The 24,389-nt window shown below is 37.5% G+C and overlaps 1 protein-coding gene across 3 annotated transcripts in view; it reads left to right on the top strand.

Moving 5' to 3' along the window:
• The window catches only part of si:rp71-79p20.2 (zinc finger protein 704), a 33,630-nt gene extending 9,241 nt beyond the window's left edge, over nucleotides 1-24,389 (top strand). For 2 of the 3 annotated variants that reach the window (XM_024293180.2, XM_024293182.1), the window contains exons 3-9: nucleotides 12,006-12,106; nucleotides 13,719-13,957; nucleotides 15,074-15,174; nucleotides 17,087-17,360; nucleotides 18,287-18,427; nucleotides 20,588-20,712; nucleotides 21,886-24,389. In XM_024293180.2, the coding sequence (XP_024148948.1) occupies nucleotides 12,006-12,106; nucleotides 13,719-13,957; nucleotides 15,074-15,174; nucleotides 17,087-17,360; nucleotides 18,287-18,427; nucleotides 20,588-20,712; nucleotides 21,886-21,997 (1,093 nt within the window). In that variant the 3' untranslated portion in view covers nucleotides 21,998-24,389. The remainder of the gene's footprint in view (nucleotides 1-12,005; nucleotides 12,107-13,718; nucleotides 13,958-15,073; nucleotides 15,175-17,086; nucleotides 17,361-18,286; nucleotides 18,428-20,587; nucleotides 20,713-21,885) is intronic. The other variant, XM_024293181.2, reaches the window with a different exon arrangement.

Here is a 24,389-nt window from a genome sequence, read left to right as displayed (position 1 = left end):
AGTAAATAGTCTCAACTTTCTTTGATCTACCCACAATGATCTACAGTATATTCTAATCATGAACCAAATTCAGCTGCTACTGGACAATATATCCAGGAAAATTTTGCTTCATTGGACTCAGCCATCAAAAGGCAAATTTGTTTGCCCCTTTATAATAAAACTACTGGAGAAAACAACAGGAAAAGTGTGCTCAAGCAATGGTTTGTTTAGTGTAATCTAAGAAACCTGATTTCCTGTTGTCATCTCAGTCTAAAGTGGTGGCGGTGATGGCTAAAGGTTAAGCTCTAAAATGAGTTCCTGCAGTAGCCACATCATTTTTTCAAATTGTAAAGCTACCAAGAAATGTGGTACGCTTGTTACTGACCCACTCCAATGAAAATCACATTTTTAACATGTTCTTGTAGCATTTCTCTCATAATGGAGGACATGTAAACAATAATTTACAATTAAAACTGCATTTCTGACTATTTCTTTATTCAAATCTTGTTGGATCAGATGAAAACTGGATATTTGAAAAAAGCTCTGATTTATAATGCAGCAACTACCATAAGTGGACCAAAGATGTCCTTCTAAGTTCCAATTCTGAAACATCCACTTCCAGACAAATAGAACCAAGTATGTCTTCATTTTCCTCGTCTGAGCTGCCTTCTGGCTCAATACTGTACGATTGCTCTGATATTGTGTGCTGGGGTTTTTTTTTGTTGCTTTGGTTTGTGAGGTCTATGAACTAACGGGAGAAAGTGTAAACAAAGGCCTGTTAGGAAAATTAGCGGAGCTAACCTCTGGGGCAACAGACTCGCCCACAACCTAGATGAGTATTTCAAATAAATTTCTGCTGCAGTGCAGAAAATGTCTTAAAAAATGACACTGTTTTTTACATTTTGGCTAAGGCAATTTTGGGACCACATTCAACCCGATAGCAAAATAACCTATCATCAACTTGTTATCTGTAGCTTTGTTTATTTTTTTTTCTCACTACGAAAACAATATTGTTATTATTAGAGCTATTATTATTATCTTTTTGACAGCAACATTTTGGTAATTGTGGTTTCACACCTGATAATTTTTATAGCAGCTTAAAGTGGCGAGGGTGGCAGGGTTCCTAACTGCATCTTACCCAGACGTAGCAAGCGCTTACAAATTTATTTCTTGATTTCCTGTTATGCCGGTATTTCTTTTCCTTTGCTTCCCCTAGTGGCAGAATTGCACATTGCGGCCATTTCTTTAAATAACCATAACTCGCCACAGGAATGGAAAAGAAACTTGCTTTTTTCCCCCCAATGTCCTTATATTTTTTTCTCTTGATGACTGGGCCGGATTTCATCATCTGGCAGGCAGGATGCGGCCCGCGGGCCGTATGTTTGACACCCCTGCTGTAAAGGCTCTTGTCATGACTATCATATCTTAAAACACAAGAATATCAAGACTAATTTAAAAGCTACAATGACTTTGAAAAAGTTCTTTAAAAGAACACACTAACAACACAACACTGAGACAAATTTTACTTTTTCCTCTTTGAAAGTGATCTACAAATTAACTACTGTGTATGCTTAATGTTTTTATTTCAGGGAAAACATTTTAGGGTTGTTTGATAGACTGATCCTATCATTACTGACATTTTCCAAACCAGTCTAGCATGTTTATGCATTTGAACTCTAAGCAGAATTGTATGCGCTTGAGAAGAGTTTTTCTCATGGTATTTTTATTTTTTTTTGGCATGTTTTACTTGATCCTAAATTGTATACATCACCCAGGGGCTCAAATGGTAACTTGAAGATATTTTTCCTTTATAATAAAATAATGACTGACACTTGCGTTTTATTCCCCAAACATTTCTCTGGAGGTGTGAATTGTGTAAAAGAAGATTTATGCTTTTCTCTGTTGAAGGTGGAAGTCCAATTTGCGCTACTTTGAGTTTGTGTTTTAACTCGGAGGTTTAAGTACAGATACTAAATACACAATGACACACAGCATCCACTCTCCTTTTTTTAATTTTATTTTATGGACACCCATACGGCAAGTTTCATAAGACAGCAATAAACCTTGATTTATAGGAATACTCCAAATAATTTGTTGGGTGAGGAAGGAATAACAGACTCTAAGAGAGGATCTCATATGAACTCATAAGCTCTCCATCTTTTCATTTCATTTTCTCTTCATATTCAGTTATTGGCATCTTAGTGTGTACATGGAGAGTTTATAGTGCCAGCTTTGTTCTAAATTTAGTCATATTGCATCCTCATATAGAATCCAAAATGGCTCACAAAAGCTTTGGTTTCGCTTTGTCTTGGTAATAAATATCTGCATATCTCCATTTGTCCTCAAAACAATATTAGACATCTGGGTCCTTCAGGTAAGTCTGATTTGTTTATTATATTATTCCTGCAAATATGTATCCTCGGTCTGTGTTTGTTTTGTTGACAGTAAGTGTTTTAGCAGTTGTTAACTACCCAGCTGTTGAAGTTTAGCTTCATAATGGAAGTGAAACTTGGCAAAGAACCGCTGTAGGAGGGACACTCAACCATTTGCTTTGAATAATTACTGAACTATTGTTATGTTGAGGAGAAAACACAACACTTTGAGCTAACTTCAGTTTGTGGAGAGGATTTTTTTTAACTTAAAGATAGTAATAAAGTTAAACATTTTACTTAAACTAGTCACAAATTGCATGCTTTACACATACTTTACTGTTTATAAAAGGGCTAAGCAAAAGTGTGGAAAAACTCAAAATAATGTTACTCAAAAATGGAAGAAAAGGAGACAAAAATAGTTAAAGGTCCTGTGAAACTGTTTTGGTGGATAAATTGGACTGATAATTTCAGTCAATTTAATTCAACCTAATACTATTTTTTTTGTCATTTACTATTACTAGACTATCATTTGTCAGACCAACAACATGCAACTGTGGAAAGGCCTAAGCAGGCCAGTCCGTGGTGGAAACTTGGCAATTGCGTATGGATTCCAGACTTAAATCACTCAATAACCGGCAGAGATTTACATCCAACTTTTGAAAGTAATTCTTGCATGTTTCAGTAATCTGAGCAGGAGTCAATAGAGACTCTGAGCTTGACTGTCAGACTACTAAAAGGCATTGAATGCACTTGCTGTTAGAAAGGTACAACACTTTTAAATATACAGTTGTTTGATTACCTAATTCATTGTTTACAACTTGTGAAGATATTTTTTTAAAAAAGATTTTTAAAATGGATTTACATTGCTTTGATGGTGATTGCTACCAGTGTAATAATCCCAAATGAACTATTGATTTGATCATCTGTTCATCAACGTAAGGAGTACAAATTAGGTCCAAAACACCTTACTCCTAATGCTTGTCCATGGTGTTAGTTTACTTTTTTTTGTTGCATTTTTTAATATAATTTACTCTGGTTGTTTTCTTACAGACTTCATTTTAAACCCAAACTAGGTTTTGTCTTAAATTAAAAAATATGGGACCACTAGATGCAAGTGTACTGAATCCTTGATAATGACCGCAGAAACTTAAACCTAAAAAGATCTCACCAAAAAAGCACTGAAACCATTGGACAAAGGACAATCAACAACAGAGAAGCTGCTGTGGGAATTACTAACTTAACACATGCAAAAAAAAAAAAAAACAAGTATAAATGATAAGCAACACAAAAACTCGCTGATACACAAGTTTTTAATACAAGCATTATGATGTGAAGTTACTGATCCTGTAGTTGTTTCTTATTGAAATAGAATTTCTGCTCTCAGTTGTAAGACATAGTGAAGGTTTCCTTGCTTTTGACCAAGCTACTTTTAATCATTTAGTGACAGGAGTCAACAGAATACTCCCTATAGATTGTATCTAACATGTATTTTAATCACCATAATTACAACATAAACTCATGGCAAATATAAACCACAGAGAGACAAAAAGGGCAGGTAAGAAGGAAATGCAAACAACTTCCAAATTGCAGATGTTCAATTGCAGCAAATTGTGTCTTTTCTGGATAAACTGAAACTTGACTCTGATGTAGCTAAAAGTCAAAATACCACATAGCAATGCAACTGGTTCTCTTTGGCTTATCATTAACATAGTTTGTTCGACCTTTCTGCAGGAGGAATTGTTGAGATCGATGATATGGCTGCATAAATCAGGATTCAAATTGCACACAATAAATGTCAAAAGATGTTATACCAAATGAGAAAAACAAATGATAGCTTTTCTAAAGCATAAAGGTATTGCACAATAAATTATGATGATTTTGGTTCTACAAGAAAACACAAAGCTTCCATTACACTGCTTAAGTATCCACATTAGTCAAACCACAGTTTTTTTTTTACTTAATGCTTGTATCTTGATTAGAGAAAGGAAATGATGAAATCACAAATGTATCACTATTCAGCCGTTGCAAGTGTCATGAATCGATCCCCTGTCTCCCTTTCTCGCTGTCAGTGAGAACCATCTCTGGAAAATCCTGCTCATAACTAACCCTTTCTGATTCTCCACACTTCACTTCCTATCAGCCCCTACTATTACTCCCAGAACTGCCACCAATGGTTCTCATCAGTAATCTCCGCCAGGAGTATGTAGTCTGAGCTCTGCTCAGTGCGAAGTCTTGTTTGTGTCACTCTGCCTGCATCATTGAGCATTCTCATCCTGACCTGATCTTCTGTTTCATCTGACCCTGCTTCCTCTGTTGCCTGCCCTGACCCTCGCCTGGACCCTGACCACTCTGGTTGTTCTCTGATGCCCTCATGCTCGTGCTTGACCCCTGTCTGCCTGACCCCGATTTAGCTTTGTGGACTTGTAGCTGTGCTTTACGCCTGCTGTTCTGTCTGTGCCAAATAAACCTGCTGCACTTGGATCCAGCCATCTGGCTGTTTGTGACAACAAGTCTGATTATTTTGCTGTTACTTCAGCAATACCATCTACCCAATGAACCGTTTTACTGTCTGGTCCCGTGTAGAGTCACATGGTCACTGGAACCTGTTGAGGCATGGTACATCACTGATGGATCATCAACCTGTTCCAGGCCCACATAAAAACATGTAAGCCTCGGGGACCATCAAGACTTTTTAGAGTCACCAATCAACAGAAGTAGCATGTTTTTGAACTGTGATAGAGAGCTTGAAAAGCAGTTGAAATCCCACACATTCAGAGAGAGAACATGGAACATATTGACTAAATTGAGGATTTGAACCAATGCCTTCTTGCCATTTGGTGACAGTCTTAACCACCACACCAATTCAATTCAGTTTTATTTATATGGCCCAATATATATAAAAAAAATTGCCTCATTGGGATTCATGCCAGTATTTGTACAGAAGCAGGTCGGTCATAAAATATAAACAATAGGTAATTGCTGAACTAAGCTAAACAGACAAAGTAAAACTGGTTATCCCTGCCCTTAGACCGTCCTACTGGTAAGGGGAAAACTCCCACACCTGATTCAGGAAAAAAAGAAGAAACCTTAGGGATGCCCACGTGAAGAGGAGATCCTCCATGACTATTAAAGAAGAATTGGCTTGTCTTACTCTACAACATCATATTTGAATAGAGTTCAGCCAGATAGGACTGGGGAACACGTGGGGGCGAGGCCCACAACCAAGACGAGCCAGAGGCCCAGTCCACAGCCAAGAACAGGAGCACAGACGGTCCACTTGGAATCTGAAATCTTTTCCGCTCCCCCAAAGGAGAGTGGGAAAGAGGAACAACACGTGAATAGCACTGCACCAAAAAGAAGCACAGACAACTAAATATAATAAATATTGAAAGGAGAGATGAAGTAAATGAGAATGGAGAACAGAACCCCAGAGCTGATGTGGATAATAACAAGTATAGAACATCTAAAATTTTTAGTGTAACAATATTAATCTAGACTATTTTCTAGATTAATTACACCACTATGCAGCTCTGCTCCTAATACCTTATCTCTAAATAATAGCAACTTCCTACTGAACAACCAGATGCTTTTTTTTCTGAGCTCCTGCTTTCCCACTTTTTCTTGAGAGGAAAAAAAGTCTGTTTATTTAACCACTGAAGTTTTTTTTTTTTTCTACTTGTACTGACTGCCCTGCGGATATTTGGCTGCCCGGGAGTAAGCAGCATTTTGCTTTCAAATAACACAGGAAACAAGGCAAAAGCCTGCTTTGGTTTGTGGTAGTGAAGGGGCAAATTTCAGCAGCGGGACAAAAGTGGGAGTATAGGAAGTTAAGAACACAATGGGGAATATGACTGTTGCATAAATCTGACCACACTTCTCAACACTCTGCCATTTCTAAACCGTTGTATTTATTTTTCTTCTCTTCTTTGTTATATTCCAAACCTACAGCAGTCAGCGACGTGAATGACAGGATCTTTCTTTTTCTTTTTTTGGCAATGCAAGTCAAGTTGTAATAAGTAGAGTAATTTGCCACATGTTCCTTTATTAAATTAAAACAAACCTAGCTTTTCTGTGGTTTTACCAACTACATTATTACAGAGTGTATATCTTGGTGTACTAGGCAATATACACTAAACATGAACCTGTCACATCCAAGTATGCAGCATTTGTAATAAAGTCATCACACAGGGAATCTTGTCTTTTTGCTTCATGTGTATTGCAAATTATTTTGCCCAAACAAAGCTGTTGTTTGTGCTTAGCCCCTAGGCCACAGATTGCATTCTAGGATCAAGAGTGTAAAATAGAGGGCTTTTTGTGCACCGACTGAATAGCCATTACAGTCACAACCCACATTAAAGAGACACCGCTCCCGCCAAGCAGTATCTCCCTCCCTGAGAGGTTCAGAGCCTGGGGATTTACGTAAGGAGCGACATGTGGGAGGACTGAATGATAATGAAAGAATTGTAAAGATTCATGCAGCGAACAACTTCACTTGCTTCCAATATCTGTATTCTAGAACACCCCAATTGTCATTTTATCAAACACTTCTTCACAGAGATGACACAGAAGATTAAGACATCACTCTTGGAAGCTGATGGTGGGGATGGAAAGATAAGATCCTGATTGTGTTCTGCCTGAGGTAAAAGGCTTTCTGTCAATCATTATCAACTGCCTTAAACATCACAGGTAGATCGATAAAGAATACAGACTATTACGTAACACTGAAGTCATGGCACAATACTAAGAGTAATTGGGGGGGGGGTTATTAGATGCCAACAGCCCAGCCCTTAATTCAGAGAGGAATTTCTGATGAACTTCTGCCGCTCTGCAGAAACTATTTCCAAGAAAATGACACTGTTTTTTTTAGCCTAAAAGCTGCATAATCGTGATTAAAAGACCACAGGAAATGCTTTTACAATAGATTAAAAGATGAATGGAGTGGAACTTAAATAAAAATATATATATATATGGTGATAAAGCAATTTGCAATGACAATTTTACTAATTTCACTTAAAGAATCAGGTGTATTTTTACTCAGTAAAATTTAGAAAACCACAATAATCTTGAGGAAGGACTTCTTGCTGCCAATATGTCTTTCAACTCATTTGTAAACCAGATCTTTCTCTCTCATAAGGAATTACAAATCTTAGTCTTAGTCTTCAACAACAGTCTGGTCAATCCAGTTGGCCTCAGTCTTCACAGAGTTTCCTTATCACACACGTTCCTTTTCAGTTTATTATCATACTGCTCTGCCTCTGTTCTGTACTTTACATTTGCTGATTAAAGAGGAAATTTCCTCATATTACAAATTGTTTTAAGAAGAGTTGATGGATTGTTGTGTGTTTAGAACTTTCCTGTGAAACGTATAGCTGAAAGAAATCTGGCGATGAAAAGTTTGTCAGTTTTTTCACAAAAATTGGCAAAACGAGAAACGTAGAGCAATAATGAAATCTAATGAAACGATGTACAGACAGGGTACCATAATATAAAACATTAGGACTAACTGAAAATTAACAAAGAACTGGAACAAGATTGAAGTACTTTAATATCATTTAAATCAAGGGATTGTTACTGTTGAGATTTGGCCATATAGGGTCTATAATAATGATATATAAAATAATCTTGAGCACATCTTTGGGTTTAGATGTGTACAAAAGCTGACAGAAAACCACAGGATGCATTTACTTGTGAAAAGTAACTTTGCCAACAAAAATGGGTCAAAATCCATAAAAGGGTTGCAAAACAGAAATTTTACATCTGATGAAAGCAAACCGCCTGGAGCAAGAAAAAGGCTGAAAGCAATTTTTTCTCAAAGAGGAAGCAGTGGATCTGCTACCGATCTCCTGAACTGTCACTCAACATTTGAGCATCATCTCAGTGTACTTGCCTAATTAAAGGTGGAGAAGCGTTGGCATCCATAGAAATGGATCTTAGCTTCATAATAAACTTCATAATGTAGCAGTAATGAAGGACATTGTTTCAAAAGCTTATAACATAAATACAATATTTAGAACCCTTTTTACTCTATTTCAGATGATTTCCTCGTGTTAAAAGTAAAAAATATTTGGATAAGAAACATCCATCAGAGACACCAATGATGTGATACGATAGTATGTTATTATTTGTAGAAACTGTTGATAAGACCAGGGAATTTTCAGAGAAAGTCTTTCCCACACTATTATTTAGCTTAAATACTAACAAAATTCAACAATAAATATTTTTTTGAAGGGCTTAGAGTTTCCATGCAACTTTAAAATCAAGTGAATTGTTTTTTTTTTTTTTGAAAAGGTGAAGAAATAGACCCAAAAAGGTTAGTCTCAAACAATTGGGTTCTCATCATCCACAATCTTTTATGCTCAGGAATTTATTTAATATTTTAGTTTAAAATGCTGCTGTTAAGCAGAAAGCCACATGTATCACATCTGCCAAAAAGGGAAGTCGGATAACCAAATCCCCACAGGGAGACACAATGGCTAAAATAAAAGCAGATGGCAGGCCTAAGAATATTTTAGAAATCATATATTAGTTACATAGAAGTCTTTATTGCTGCTAGTCAGAGATGTCAGGAGGTTCCATGTTTGTTCAATTGCTGCAGATCATCTTTACAGCTTAACTGATGCCCACTGCAGATATCGTTACTAAAACGTTATCCTTCAGATTCTTGCTTTTCTTTCTGTAGTTGATTCGTTGTCACCTGATACTCTTTGGATTGAACTGCATTCATTGCGATACATGGCCTGCACATGGTACACAGATATACACATGCTCACGTTCCCATTTTGTGCTCCCCGAGCTTGTTGTTGCTACTTGCTTCTTGGCTTGGCTCAAAGCAGAAGTCTGTATTTGCCCGGGCCTGGCTTGTTGACTTTAGCTAGTTCATATGTCGCACTGCTGCCAGAGGGGAGTGTTCTTGGCCCAGCCAAGGCCAAAGCAAATTGAGGAAGGAAGGAAGGTAAGAGAGTGTCTGTTGAGTGCGTTCGAGACTGAGACCGAGGGGTTTGTGCGTGCACTTAAATGTGTCAGATGATTTAGACACACTAAATTAGGATTAACACTTCCAACTTTAAGGTAAAGTACCTGTCTCATAAAGCACATTTGTCATCGGGGTTACTTGTAAGTTTAACAGCTGCAAGTATAAATGGTTTAACTGCACCTCATTAAACGCAGTCGTTGACACACAAGAGCGTGCATGTGCCAACACATGTTAAAGCGTCATGTTTATCATGCACTCGTTAAATTTACCTCCTGCTGTAAATACATCAGGGAGAGACTGGAGTGCTTTCACATTCCACATCTCCAGATTTGGAATGCCAAAAACCAAAAACCCAGTTCCGCCACTTCTGTAAACACGCGGGCCGTCACCACAAACAGACCACCTTTGTTGACGACAAGCTCTGCTCACCATTTTTATCTTTCTTGATACTAAACGAAGGTATGCCCAAATTAAATAACTGCTAAATAAAACATTGAGGTATTTTTCCGTACCTTTTCCCCTTAATTTAAAAGGCTAAATGGGTTGATGAAAGTGGCAAGACCCCAGCAGGATGACTGTTTTAGGCTCTCCGTCTTCTTTATTTGTGTGTTGCTAAGCAACAAAACATAACTTTTATCTATGAATTTTTTATTGTTTGTTTTTGGAGTGCACGTACACTTTTTTTGTCATGTTTTTTCTGTGGATACTTTCACGTAGGGGTGTGCCAAAATATCAATATTGCGATTATATTGCAATATTTAGTCCTGCGATTGATTCTCTATGGGTTCTCACCAAGTATCGATCTTTTATTTCTGTTTGAAGAGGCTGTAATTGGCATCTATTATTGTAATTGTAACTGGTAATGCAACTCTTTTAGTTATGATGGTGTTCTAGCTAAACAATAAATAGGAATATATTTTCCCAAAAAATATGTGTTGTGCTATATAATGCGAGTTAATAGAGATTATTTTTTATCTATTATCACAGTATCGCCTATCGCATCGCGAGGTACCCAGTGGTTTCCAGCCCTACTTCCACGATGCTGCACGAAATGTAGTAAAACCTTGTTGATGGAAGAGGGTACTGGTTTTCCAAGAAAATAGAGGAAGGAAAGCGTTCAATGTGAGGAAATCAAGGGCATTTGTCATTATTTTGAAGGGGTGCTAGTGAGATATAAAGTTAGAATCAAAAGTATCCTCCTCACTATCTATGTCATACACACTTAACTTTACTGAATCGGTCGTAACATGTTCTTCATTTTGGTAATAAAGTATAAATAGCCCATAAACACTATTGAGAAACAGGCAAATAACCTTAATTGTCCCTGATTAGAGCTGAAAACACGGCTAATGACTGAAACGGAACATGACTAATCTTGTAATCTCTTTATCTCTGTTTGCGTGTGTTTGTCTGTCTTTGTAGCACCTGCTTTCATGGATTCTAGGATTTTGCATTTTTCTTGTATGGATTCTATAGGTTGTTTTTGCTAGCAGCCTGCATTTTCTTCACATCTTACACATATAAACAAATGTTTTGTGCAGCTGACAAGTCTCTGAAAGGTGGTCACAAGTCTCAGTTGAAGCCTATTCTTCTGTGTAATGTTACAGAACATACATTTATTTTGAAATGCTGCTGCAGATACAATAAGGCTTGCTGGTTTAAAGCACACTTCTGAGTGGGATTTTAAAAGCCTGGAGTAAAGTTTTTAAATGAAGAGTATGTGTGTGCATCTAGACTTACTGTAGATCTCTGCCAGAGCTTAGGGCTTGGCTTAGAGAATGCCTCAAACCAGTTTACCGGTACTCTAGTTGTAAAGTGGAGAAGTCTGGGGGTGGGATAAGGAATTTTTGAAGGATCAAATTTTTCCTTTTAATTGAAAACTAGTACTTTTTCATAAGTATCCATTACACACATAACATTTATTGGTACTCACATCTCTGGATTTAACTTTTCGCACAATTAATGGCACAATTGTGATGACGGGGACTTTGCTTGGCTTAAAAAAAAATTCCGAAATGTTTGTTTTCCAGAGTGCCGAGATCAAAGGCGTACATTTCCTAAAGGTTTTTGACTGATCTGCGGCAAAAGCTTAATGGAAATTCAATTTTTTTTATTAGATCTCTGAATGCCAAAGTACACTCTTTTGTCTTACTGTGCGTGCAGCTTTTTTAGTAAATGTTCGCTGAGTTTATGTGTGGAGTTTCCTTTCAAGGGAGCAATATAAATAAGATTTAAGATGAGGGTGGACTGCTTAGCATGGGGCGTTCACAGTGGAAGGGAGGAGAAGGCATCTTTCTTTTGCTCTTAAGCAAGGTTTTATAAACAGAGCAGAAGCCACCAAAAACACTCTCTCTCCAGAGGCCAGTCTATCCATCACATTTCCATTATATTCTCTTAAGCAGCACGCCCACAAGCAGACAACAGTTCAAGACTTATCATGCATTAACTTGTTTATCTTTCTGCTCTCCGGCGGCGTTCTTGATGCGTTTGCTGCATCCGTTGAAATGTCGCCATTGTTGATACTTTGGTAGAGCTGCGGACTTGTGTAACTCTTACCAAAGACAAGGCCGGGCTTTGTTTTGAATCCTGTCCCATCAGTTTGATGCACAGTTAAGCAAGCAGAGCAACACATGTTGTTTGCCGGTAGATAACCGTGCGCTCTATAAATGTGTGCTTTTCAGGAAACCTTCAGGTCACGCTGATAAAGAGGTGATGGCTGCCACTGTCCTGACGTCACTCTCCACATCCCCTCTGGTGCTCTACCCCTCCTCTGCGCCCACAGGTAACAGCACTGAACGCCGCTCCATAAAATACAGATTCCCCCACTGTATTAAACAAATCAGAAAACGTTTACTTTAAATCGTGCAGTGTTATCCTCAGCTGTGCAAACTGGCGGAGATAACTCATTGCAAATCCCTTGATGCGAGTGCGCCTCGACACCTCTCGGCTGATGAGTCATTCGTGTGTTAACCTGTATTTATCTAGTGGAAGAGTCATGCCGAACTCTATCCCTACGTCTTACACGTTCACCTAAACCCAACTCTGACTACCGGTTATTAAAGCTCGACTCTATAATCACTGCTCTTTTTGCTGTGTCCACACTAGTGGCTTTGGCTGCTATTGCCATGCCAACGGCCTAGACGGTCAAAGTCCTGTGCTTTAGATGTGGTTACATAACACCAAGTAGTACAGGTGAACACATCTATAACTGTTAAAAACACACTTGTTTCACTTTTTAATGCAGATTTTAAAAATGTAGGAATCTGGCAACTTCAATACAAACTTTATTTAAATCAATAGGTTAGAAAAGTTCCTCTTTGCTGCTCTTCAGTAATCTAAAGACAGAACAGGAGGGCTCAAAGGGAAGAAATCCTCTATGTAGTTGCAAGCCAACAATGGATTTAATGACAAAGCTGCAGTATATTGGCTTTGGGTTAGAGGGTGAGATGAAACAACCCTTTCTGGCCAGTATTCCCATGCTAGGTGGCTGATTCCACTCAGCTGCCTATGTTTGATCTTTTATGTCCATGGGAAGAACAAAGCCAAAATAGCTAACCAACATACCCAAGTAAACTTCATTTTAGAATAAAAAAATCAAGTTGACTTTGTGTTCACCTGTTTCATTTCAGCCTAAAATGACTATGTGTCATCTTCTCGTGTGTTTAAACAAGTGTGATGTGTGTTACTGCTGACTCTTGGGCCTCAGTCCACTGCACTTGTCAGTGTCATGTGTTTTTTTTTTTTCTTTTAAAATTACCACACATTGAAGCTGCACGGCGAGTGTGTCAGCACACTACACAGCCTTAAACGTCTCCAGAGCTGTGAATCTCCATCCAGCATTGGCAGAACACGACCTGGAATGGAGTCACAGTTAGCAAAGAGAAGAACAGGGACCAGACAGACGGCAGATAAACAACAATAGATGCTCTCACATTCCAGCGTGGTTGCATTTTCTATTTTTGCTGATAGATTGCACTGCCTCTTACACAACAGAGAATTAATCAAAGCCCAAAGGCAGGCTTTAAGGATTTTGATAAATATTGTCTTAGATAGCTTCAAATCACTTTATGTCTTATTGATCAATTTAGTAAAGTCAGATCAAAATATTATCTAGTATTTATTTTAAGATCTTTGTCATACTTTTGACTGTATATCCGTATAAATACAATTTAATGGTATTTATGTATTTAAATAATTGATTTATAAATGTTTTTTTAAATTTTGGTATTGTCTTCAAATAAATACAATTTTTATTTTAAGCTTTGTACCTTTAAAGTAAAACTCGAATTGTTTCTGGAATTTCTTATACCCAGCCCTACTCTTAAAGCTGTATTTTCTAAAAAATCTCTTTTCATGGAATTCCATTTTAACTGTAGGTTTTATTTTGACTGCAGTCTCAGATCCAGCCAATAAAACGTGGAAAGAGGTGCTATCTACCAGCTACAGCAGCTCAACCAGTGGCAACTGGAGCTGGGATGCCAGCGACCAATCGGTGCCGTCGACGCCTTCCCCACCACTGTCCAACGATAACAACAAGAGCTTCCTGCTCTCGTCCCAAAGTGATGATGTCAGCGAGGATGCCACTGAGAGCACGCACTTCATGTTTGAGGACCCCATACCTCGCAAGCGGAAGGTGAATGTGAATGTTGTCTACTCATTTTGTTATTATAATAGAAGGGAAAAATAACAGTGAAATCTTGGCTTTGCTGCATTTATTTACCATAAAGATGATTCAAAACTGAAGGTTTAAATGTCAGGTTATGTTTTTATTTATTTTAGGGATATAGGCAGAAAGATCCTGAAGGATTGAAGGAAATGAGTCGAGTCAGGTCAGGGAGGAAAGGAGAATGTAAGTTCAGGCTGCAGCAGGTGGAATCAAGCTTAGCATTGTTATACAGTCAGATACAAGAAAATGATTTAGAAAAAGTACACATAAAAGCATTTTTTTTCTTTATTTTAGTTATTTCAAAAAGTTGGGAACAACAAGCCAGGCATGAGCTATTCTACTGTAGAGGTTTGAACCATGCATGAACAGCTCACTCTTAAATTGGGGGGTTTTTGCTTTTGAGCAAGCAGCGAGGCATGGAAAAACAATTACTTAACTGATTTGTGATTATTACAGGGACTGAAGGCGTCTTGTGTTTGTATACGTTGTCTGTTTTCTTGCATTTCTTCTTCCTCTTCTTGCCTTTTTCTTTTCACTCTCCAGGGGCTGTTTGAGAGTAATGAAAGTTCACTCCCACTCTCTTTCATTAGCAGTAACGCAGGCCCCTGCCTGCTCAAGAGACAGCTGCCAGCCCCCGACATGTGGAAAAGAAAATGATTTGAAATAAAACCACATGGATTCCATCTATCATCCGTTTGCAGCTTGAAGCGAGGCTGTCTTGTTCTCAATCGGGTTTTAGGAGAATTTGAATTCATTTTAGCGGAGAGGCCTTGCATAACATTGTTTATAAGTTTGGAGCCCTCAGCATATGCCCCATGATCAAACTTTTTCCAGTCCCATCGATCTACACACCAACTTAAAACTGTAGGAGTGAACAGAACAGAACGGTTTAGCCTTCATCTTTTTAGCTCATTTTTATATAAGTAAGATTCAAACAGGCGACTGTCATAAGATCTATGTTCCCTGTAATGCAATACCGGGAATGTGCTGTAATTTAATTGTTGACAACTATAGTTTTATACTTGTGTTTTTCTTTCTTAAACCTTTGCTACACTTTTATCTCATGTTAAATATGTTTTTCAGAACTCCATGAAAGTGATGTTTAAATGCTTGTGGAAAAACTGTGAAAAGGTACTCAGCACCTCCTCAGGGATCCAGCGACACATTCGCACCGTCCACTTGGGGTAAGATGTTAACCATTACACCAATAGAGCGCCGTGTCTTCTCTTATCTAATCAGTTTGACCAGTTGTTAGCAATACAATCATATCTTTCATAAAATGAACTGAATTGTCAATTCTGACCTTTTTAGTTAATGTTTCTTTTCTCATCGCCTGTGTGAAGTTGTGTTCATTTTCCACTGTAGGGTTTTTTTTCTGCTTGCTAGATTCCTACACATGCACTGCCAGACTGTAATGCAATCTTTATGAGTTGCACTAATTGTGTCTTCACTGAGACACAGTCGTAGCATAAAAGTTCTCTTTTTCTTTTCTGTGTGTTGTTTCAAAATCAGTTTTGCTAATTTCATCATCAAATCTGCTGATGTCTCACAGGACTGCAGGCTGGGATGGTTTTACTTTGAAAGTGTCTCTGCGGTCTCCACGGTCTTTGCAGTTGAAATTTTGTCAAACAGGAAGAGTGACTCACTCCACTCTTGAAGCTGTCCACTTTACCTTCAACAAATAAAGGCAGCGGTTACATAAGTTATTGTGTCATGGGTACAGGTCCACATTCACTTTCTACCACAACATTGCTATTCATGTCCAGAGCATCTGATAGATTTCAGTAAACATAATATATCCTCTTTTGATAAATGACCCATAAACTTTGAAACTGTAGCATGGAAATTAAATGGATTTTGTTGTTATTTCCGACAGAATCTCAAAGATGAACAACTAGCATTAAAAACACAACATGAAGTAAAAGAAAAAGTGGACCAAATTAGTTCGTTTTTGAGGTTTAATCAGAGTTAAACCTCAAAGATGTGTAACTGGCATTTTTCATAAAATGAATTCCTCAAAAAGATATGTCAAAACACATCATAGTTTCTGGATTACAGTTTAGTTGACGTTTAAATTCCAGATTAGTCATAATCTGAGTGAGTTTGAGGCTTTTGCACACAATTAAAAAACACAAAGATGTAATACTTAAGATTGTAGTACTTTCATTAGGTTTTTTATTAATGATTTTTCATGGATTTTGTCCTTAATGTCTTAATTTAAATTTTAATAATGTCAGTGTGATTTATCTTCATTTTTATCTGAATGTCAAATTACACTAAACACACACAGCTGAAAAAGAAAAAAAAATGTTGACAATTGACTATTGTTGCCTTGACAGTAAAAAAAAGTCAAACTTTAACAAAGTTTATGAGCGTATAATCACACTGGTAATTTATCTTTGATCCAAATATATCTGTTGAGAAATTGCTTTTCTAATTAAATGTTTTTGCTGCTTTGATGTGTTACTAAAGTGCATGAGAAGAACAAGTTTTACTTCAATTTAATGTCATATGGGGTCCACCCAAAGCTTTTACTCTTCACTCCTCTGACTGTAAACCTAAGGATTTAGGAAACAGCATTTTACTGCCTCCTGCTGTTGGGACAAACAATTATTTTATATTTTTAAGTTTAATTTCAGAGCTGTTGATAATCAAACATTCATGTTTTATTATATACTTTGTATACACACATATATGTATACATCTATGTGTAAATATATACAGTATATATATATATAAATACATATATGTGTATATAAATATATGCATATATGTATACATATATATGTGTGTATATATATATATATGTATACATGTATGTGTAAATCTATATATATAGAGAGAGAGAGAGATTTACACATAGATGTATACATTTATGTGTGTATATATATATATATATGTGTATGTGTATATATATATATATATATATTTACACATAGATGTATATGTGTGTGTGTATATATATATATATATATATATGTGTGTGTGTGTGTATATGCATATGTATGTATTTAAGTATTAAATCAATAATTAAAATGGAAAGAATGTTTATGCGAAATCATCAAGACATTTTTCTTCTCCGCGTGTCTGTTGCAGGCGAAACACAGACTCAGACTACAGTGACGGAGAGGAAGACTTTTACTACACAGAGATTGAAGTCAACATGGACAGCCTAACAGAGGGCTTGTCTAGCCTCACGCCCACCTCCCCCACCACCACCGGCCCTCCCCCCATCTTTCCGTCACCGCTCAGCGACGCCTCCCACTCCGAGCACATTAGCATGAACGGCTTTCAGAGTCACGCCCCCTCGCTGCTCAGTCAATCGGCCCCCTCCACACTCTGCCACATCCGCACTGACCATGCCTACCAGGTAATTCAAGCCTCGCCGACGAACACATCTGGTCTAGTGCATGTTGATTCATGTCTTGTTATGATGTTATGATCATAGGGGGCGAAGAATTTCAGTTGACTGCATTATTTATTGTGCCTTTTGCGATTTATCTTTAAAACTTTTAAAATATAGAAATTTGGCAAATCAAAGAAAATCAAATAACAAAGATATGGCTGTAGAAGCTTTTTCACAAACATACTGGCAGCCAAAACAACTATTGAATCAAATGTTTGCATAGACTTTAAAGATAAAGCATCCAGAAATGTCTTTTCTTTGGTAATGTTCAAGTTAGACGAGGCTGTAGATGGACTCAGAATGTTTAATTCTGGGAAAAAAGGAAGAAAAACAAAATAAGTAAGCTTTGCGCTGGGCTGTGTATCAACAAACACACTGAAACTCCTCAATATCGGCCTCCATCATTCACCTCTAAACTCAGTAAACAGGAGCAAATCAGTGGTAGCTTGACCTATGACTCATAGCGCCTCCTTCCTCCTTTTTCTGCATGCACACTGTTTTCCTTCTCTTTTTTGGTGCACAAGTTCATGATTTCATGTATTTACACACTTGGAGGTCAAGTTAGATTACTCTCAGCTGAAAAAGGAAGTTTTAATAACAGTTTTTGAATATTCAGTGTTGAAGTCCAGTTGATATGATAGCAAAAAATACACATTTGATGCTTTTCTTGTAGGGAACTCCACAGTTTAAGTTGTTCCATTTCATTTTCTCAGTGTAGTATCCTGTATCTATTCTACTTCTTAAAGAAGATTTAAATAATTATTTCCGATTCAAGGCAAATAAATGTTTTCCGTAGCAACTGGAGAAGCCGTTTCCTCTGGTCTGTTTCTCTCTGAGCATTTCCTGTTCTTCTTTGTTTCACCTGTGTGGGGTGGATGTCCATGTTCCAGGCCACCGCTCCAGTGAGTATCCCAGTGGGTCCTGAGCTGGCTGGGATAGGCAATGGTAATGGAATCGGGCCTGGAACTGGAACAGAGAATGGCATCAGTGTGTCGTGGCAGTCCCCTCCTTACATTTTTAAAGGAGTATCGGTGAGTGAGGCAATGTCTCACAGCCTTTTCTTCTGATTTTTTTTTTTTTTTATATTCCTCCCATCCTGTTTCCACTTGCAACTTTTTTGGCTTCATGCTCTTGGCTTCTCGTATTTATTTGCATACAAGATCCAGTGAAAACAGAGAGGTGGTGCATCGGAAACTTTACATTTGAATGGGGTTGAAATGTTCTGATTGCTCAAACTAAACCACATTCACACACATATAGAAGAATACACTGGTTTATTTATAATTTACTGTTAAAGAATGAACAAAAACCCTTCTTACCCTTCATTAGTTTGGACTCTTGGCACACCCAGGAGAAAATAGACCGTTCTTTTTTTTCTACAAACATGGTTCAAATCAGACATAAAAATTGTCAAAATTTGACAAAAAGTCCAATTTCAGTTATAGTCACACAAAACAACAAGTATGCAGAGTGACTTCTGGTTTATATATTATGTCAATGGTTTAGAACGGAAAAGCTGAATGCTGTTTAAACGAATTTACATAAATAATGAAAGGTAACTGAAATTTGTACAATATTTATTTTAGAAATGTCCTACCTGGTTGTATTCGTTTCCCCTCTTAGATCGTTCACAAATCAGAGTACAAGTGTCAGGAATGCTGCCTGCAGAAAGCAGCACAGCTGCTTCCCCAAAATCATATGAATGATGTTAAACGAGTGTGGATTATTTTACTTTTACAACCTGTTCATAGTTAGACGAAGGTTACATGTACTTCATTGAATGCTGCTTGTTTGATTATGAAGGTAATTAAGATTTTCTTCTAATTTATGCTAACACTTTCCATGTCAGAGAAGAGATGTAGAGCTGCAGAAGATATTTTCTTCCCAGTTAAAGTCACTAAAAACAGAGCTAAAGTAAGACAATTTCTACGTGTCTTACAATAAAGAAAAGCAAATTACTGTTGGGTTATTTTCTGATGTAGCTCTACTTTGCTGTTGTTCATAATCATCTCTGATGCCTCCAGGATAATAAAGGTAAACAAGGATAAAAATAATTTGAAACTGTCAAAAAATATTCCTATTAAAAGCATTCCTATTTTTACAATTACCCCTTAAAATGCCCCACAAAACAACAAATACCTCTTATTGCAACAACTATATTTAGCCTTGGGAGCAGTTAAGAGTAAAATAGAACCTGTTAGAATAATATCTGCTCAAATGAAAGGTCAATATTTTCAATAGAACCTCAAATATTGAAGGATTATTCAAATTTATATTTTGATTTGTGAACAATCGAAGACAGGAAATGAAAATACAGTTTGGCATGACTTTCATAAAACAAATACTGCACATTTTTTGTTGAAATTGATAAGATTACCTTTTAATATTGATGTAAAATTGTGTCAAACACCCGTTCAGCTGTCAGCTTTGCCGTTCTAAACCCGAAAACTGGAAATGACTATTCACATTTTCTCCCCTGTCGCCATTTTGTCTGACGTCATAGTGAAAAGGGTCTATTAGGAAGATTTGTTGACATAAAAATATTAATTTGTGACAAAGAAATTTAACTCATCCAACACAAGTGCCAAACCTTTATATTTTTACTTTAAAAATTAGAGGCAGACTTCATCAGAAGACCCATCAGGGCAGTCGAATGTTATGCCTACAGCTATTACTGCATGTTTTCTTTGACTATTTTGGGTTTTTCTTGTTTTGGGGACCCACAAACTGTCATCCAGACCAAGATTTATCACTCTAGGTTGCAAGTTTCTGTCTAAAATGCCTCAGTAGTCTTGAGATTTCATTGAAACTGTCATAGATTTCTCTATGAAGCTTTGATTATTTGTCAAAAATCCATCTGTAGCAAATTCCAGTTTCACTTTTATATGATTTGGTTTCAACAGTGGCGTCAGCCACTGTTGAAACCAAATCATATAAAAGTGAAACTGGAATTTGAAATCCACTTTCCCTCAAACAGTAAAAGATGCCCCTCTGGGCTTTTTATTCAAGCAATTTTCTCAATTTGGATTCACTTTAAACTTACTAACAGAAGATTCGTCTATAGTCACAGGACCACCAAAATGCTCAAAGATGGTCCTATATTATAATAACCTATGTGTGTTCTCTTTCTAATGTCCTGAGACAATGTTCATTTTCAATACTAAAAGGGAGTGGTCTCTGCCCTCCTGCAGGGGCCTGTGACTCACGTTCGACCTGTTGGTGTGGGGGAAAAGCGGCAGCCATCAGTCACCCCACACACCCCTGTCAAGAACCAAGCTTTAAACATGCCGGCTCCTAAATCGACATCAGGAACCAGGTATGTCCCCTTCTGCCTCTGCAACCCTGGTCAAAGCTGCATTTGACAACATAATACTTAATTTTTTTTTTCCAAAATGGCATCTTTTCTTTTGGTTTATCTCCATAGCAACCATTCTGGTTTTTGGTCACCTGATGGTGATGAACATCTCAATGTAATTTTTTGAAGTATCAGCAAAAGTAAACTTTTGGATTTCCTTGGCAACAGAGGTCTTTTTCTTTCTTCTTTATGTTGTTAATCACGCTCACATTCCTAACATGTTCATATTATGTTGTTTCATTCAGCTTGAGCTAATGATTAAATGTTCTCAATATTCCAGTAAAAAAATGTTCGAGGAACTTTTCTGAGCTTGTCACAATGACGCCGCTCAAAATCTACAAACTTTCAAACCAACATTTTTTCAGAATAAGCTCCCAAGTTGTACTAAATGAGTTGGGAGATCAAAATCCTTTTGAGGATTTTAGATTTGTAACTTGTACTAAAGATTATTATAATATTTTATCTTAATTATAGATGACAGCCTCTTTCTGGGGTCAAAGGTCAACAAAACTTCAGTTTTGATTAAAGCCTTACCTTGTGGCATGTGTGTAAAATTTCTGGACTATCGCTAAAATAGAAGTTTTTTTCCCCCCATGTTGTGCGAAAATGTGGAAGTAATGCAGTAATCCGGAATAATATTGGGAGTGTAAGGATGATTGGCGACCAGCCTGTCACCTCACTCTCAGAGCTTCTTCTTTTACCCAGAAGTGCTGAGTGAGTGGCCAAATTGCAGAGCGGGGTAACATCTCGCCCCTGTGCAACAGTGAGGGAGGAACAGAGGTGAAGCTGATGTTGTGTGGGCGAGCTGGAGCAGCAGAAATATGCTGATTATATCAATCAGGCAGCTGTCAGTCAGCTGGTTGTGTCCTGCTGCGTTCTTAATGAAAGCTAAATGGAAGCATATTGTATATAAAGCATAAATTTAAGGAAAAAGGAAGCATAGGATCTAAATTGTGACACCAAAGCCATAAGAACATTGACATGTTATTGTTTTTAAGGCTGTCCGACCTGCCACCTGTATGCTCTCCTACAGATTTGGAGTGTGTTGTACATACAAGTTTTTTTTGTGTGTGTATGTGGGCGTCTGGCTGTCTTTGTGCATGTCCTTACACTGTCACATCTGCTGTTACCAAGGAAACCCCGCGGGGAGGCTAAGAAGTGCCGAAAGGTGTACGGCATGGAGAAGAGAGACATGTGGTGCACAGCCTGTCGCTGGAAAAAAGCCTGTCAGAGATTCATCGACTAATCCGGCCCCCTCGCCGACGGTCCGCGAGACGAGCCGCTCCTCGCCCGGAGCCACAGCGAGGCGGACGCTTTCACCGAGGAGGAGGCGACGCTAGCAGCTTCCCTTTTTTTGGTGGAGTTGTCGGTGCTGCTTCCTCCAGGCCAGCAAAGGGGCTTCGCCTTCTTCTTTTCAAACACAGTGTCAATACACAAACTGTTTAGTAGAACAAACCGAATATATTACGCAGGTTAGACACCTTCTTTTTTTTTTTTTTCAAGGTTTTCCGCTCACAGCAAAATAAGGAACAAAAAAAATTGTAAATTGGATTCTGATACTTCAGATAATGTGTTGCTTCAGCAAAGTGTGATGACTACAGATAAGTGTTTGTATACTAAGCTACAATTGCGTGGGGGGTCAATCTGTTTAAGGGACAAATGTTGCCTTCTTCCACGCTGAACCACGATGGTTTGTTTCTGTCAGTGGAAATCCGCGTTTGAACTCATTTCGTTCACAGGTTGTCCATCCAGCGAATCCACAACGGATTCCTCGTACGGTTGTCACACCACGTGCTACAAAGAGTTCCGTTTTAATATTCCAAAAAAAGCAACATTTTTCTAGAGATGATGTACTGAAATATATGTCATGCTCTTATTCTTTCAATGCACCTTGAAGACAAAAAAAAAGGAAAAGTCCATCAAATAGAATAGTTTTCAGAGGTGAGTTGCCGTCGTGTTGTGCAATCAGAGGAACAACAGCATTTAATATTTTCGGTCTCAGTGAGTCGCGGTGAAGGCACATTTTTTTTTTTTGTTTCCTAATGGCAACTGATGTTCTTAAAGAGATTGTTTACAACAACTTGATGTGAATGGTTGCCGTTTTGAAAATGATCGCCGGCAGTCTGACTGATGTTCATTGTTTTTTATGTAGGAAACCAACGTCGAGATTGTAAAACCCAACAATCACTACCTTCTTTCTCTCTCCGTCGACGCCCACTTTCAGGAGACACCCCGTCTTCTGAGAGCTTGATCCCCCGAAAAAAAATTATATATGAAAGCAATTTATATATATATAAAATTCATAATCAAATCCAAGCAAAGCATGGATGCTGTTGGTCGCCTACATACCGATTTATATATAGGAGTGTGTGTAGTGTGAATTTAAAAAATATTTAACCTTTTAAAAAGGCCTGAAATACAAGCCAAGTCCTAAATAGATAATCGAGTTTGGGTTTAACCCTTTAACACATTTTTGATTTACTGCAACTTTTCAACCGTTAACACGATCAACGTCATTCCAGCAGATTGACGATAGAATGAGGCTGATCGTATTAATGGTTGAAAAGTTACGGTACGTTAAAGATTTTGTGTTTTAGCGTTACCGATAACGCCTCAGGTGTTAAAGGGTTAAATGTTATGAAATATGATATAAAAACGTTAAAAAATTGTAAATCAGTTTGGAAATATAGAATATAGAGGAAAAAAACGCTGATTTTTTTTTTTTTTTTTTTTTTATTTCGACCTTTGGTGTGTAGAAACGACATGGTCAGGTTAGTCACGTGTGTTATCTCTTTTCGTATGATGAAAAAAAAGCAAATGATTAGATTTTACCTGTATTTCCCCCCAATTATTATTAGTTATGTGTAGTTTATTCCTACTATCTTTTTTGCCCTGATTTAATCATTGTTGTTTAAATAACTTGGATGAAAGACAATTTTTTTTTTCTTTTTTTTTTGCGGTAATTGTTTGTTTCCCAGAAACCAAATGAACAGATGGTAACAAAAAAAAAAATTCCCTCCAAAAAGCCCAAAGAAAGTCAGACATTTGATGTGTTGGAAGCTAAAAATATGTACGTGAGAATCAAGAAATAGATGTGTATTTTACAGGAGATTCACACTTCTGCTGTATATTAGCCGACTCTGCTCTCCGCCACTGACTGTACACACTGTAAAAAGTGAAAGCATTGAATCAATTAACAAAACTTCTGTAATTTGTTACATTTAAAATGATTTAAAATTTAGAGTTTTCTCAACTTAAAATGTAATTTGATAAAAACGACTTTTTTAATGAAACAAATTACAGAACTTTTGTGAATTGATTCAACGTTTTACTTTTTTACAGTGCACCTCGACTTCAGATAGACGTGTTGCCCCTCCCCCGACCCCCGATTTCGACGCACGATGTCGTCGTAGCTAGAAAGGCTTCTTCACGATCCTTGACGTTTTGTTTCAGTGGAATCCCAGATAAGCTAGGTCAGACGGCCTCTTCCAGTCTGAGAAAAACTTGACCAACTTCACCAAGTGCCAATGAGAAGACTTTAAACAGGAGAAGGCGTACTGACCTGATGAAATTGCACTACACTGCACTGCGCAAAGACATGTTTTTATACATGGATATTTTATATACACACATTTTAT

This window comes from Oryzias melastigma, linkage group LG7, assembly GCF_002922805.2.
Source record: "Oryzias melastigma strain HK-1 linkage group LG7, ASM292280v2, whole genome shotgun sequence".
Lineage (NCBI taxonomy): Eukaryota > Metazoa > Chordata > Actinopteri > Beloniformes > Adrianichthyidae > Oryzias > Oryzias melastigma.
Note: the sequence above shows the minus strand (reverse complement) of the source record. Positions and strands in the feature narration are given on the sequence as shown.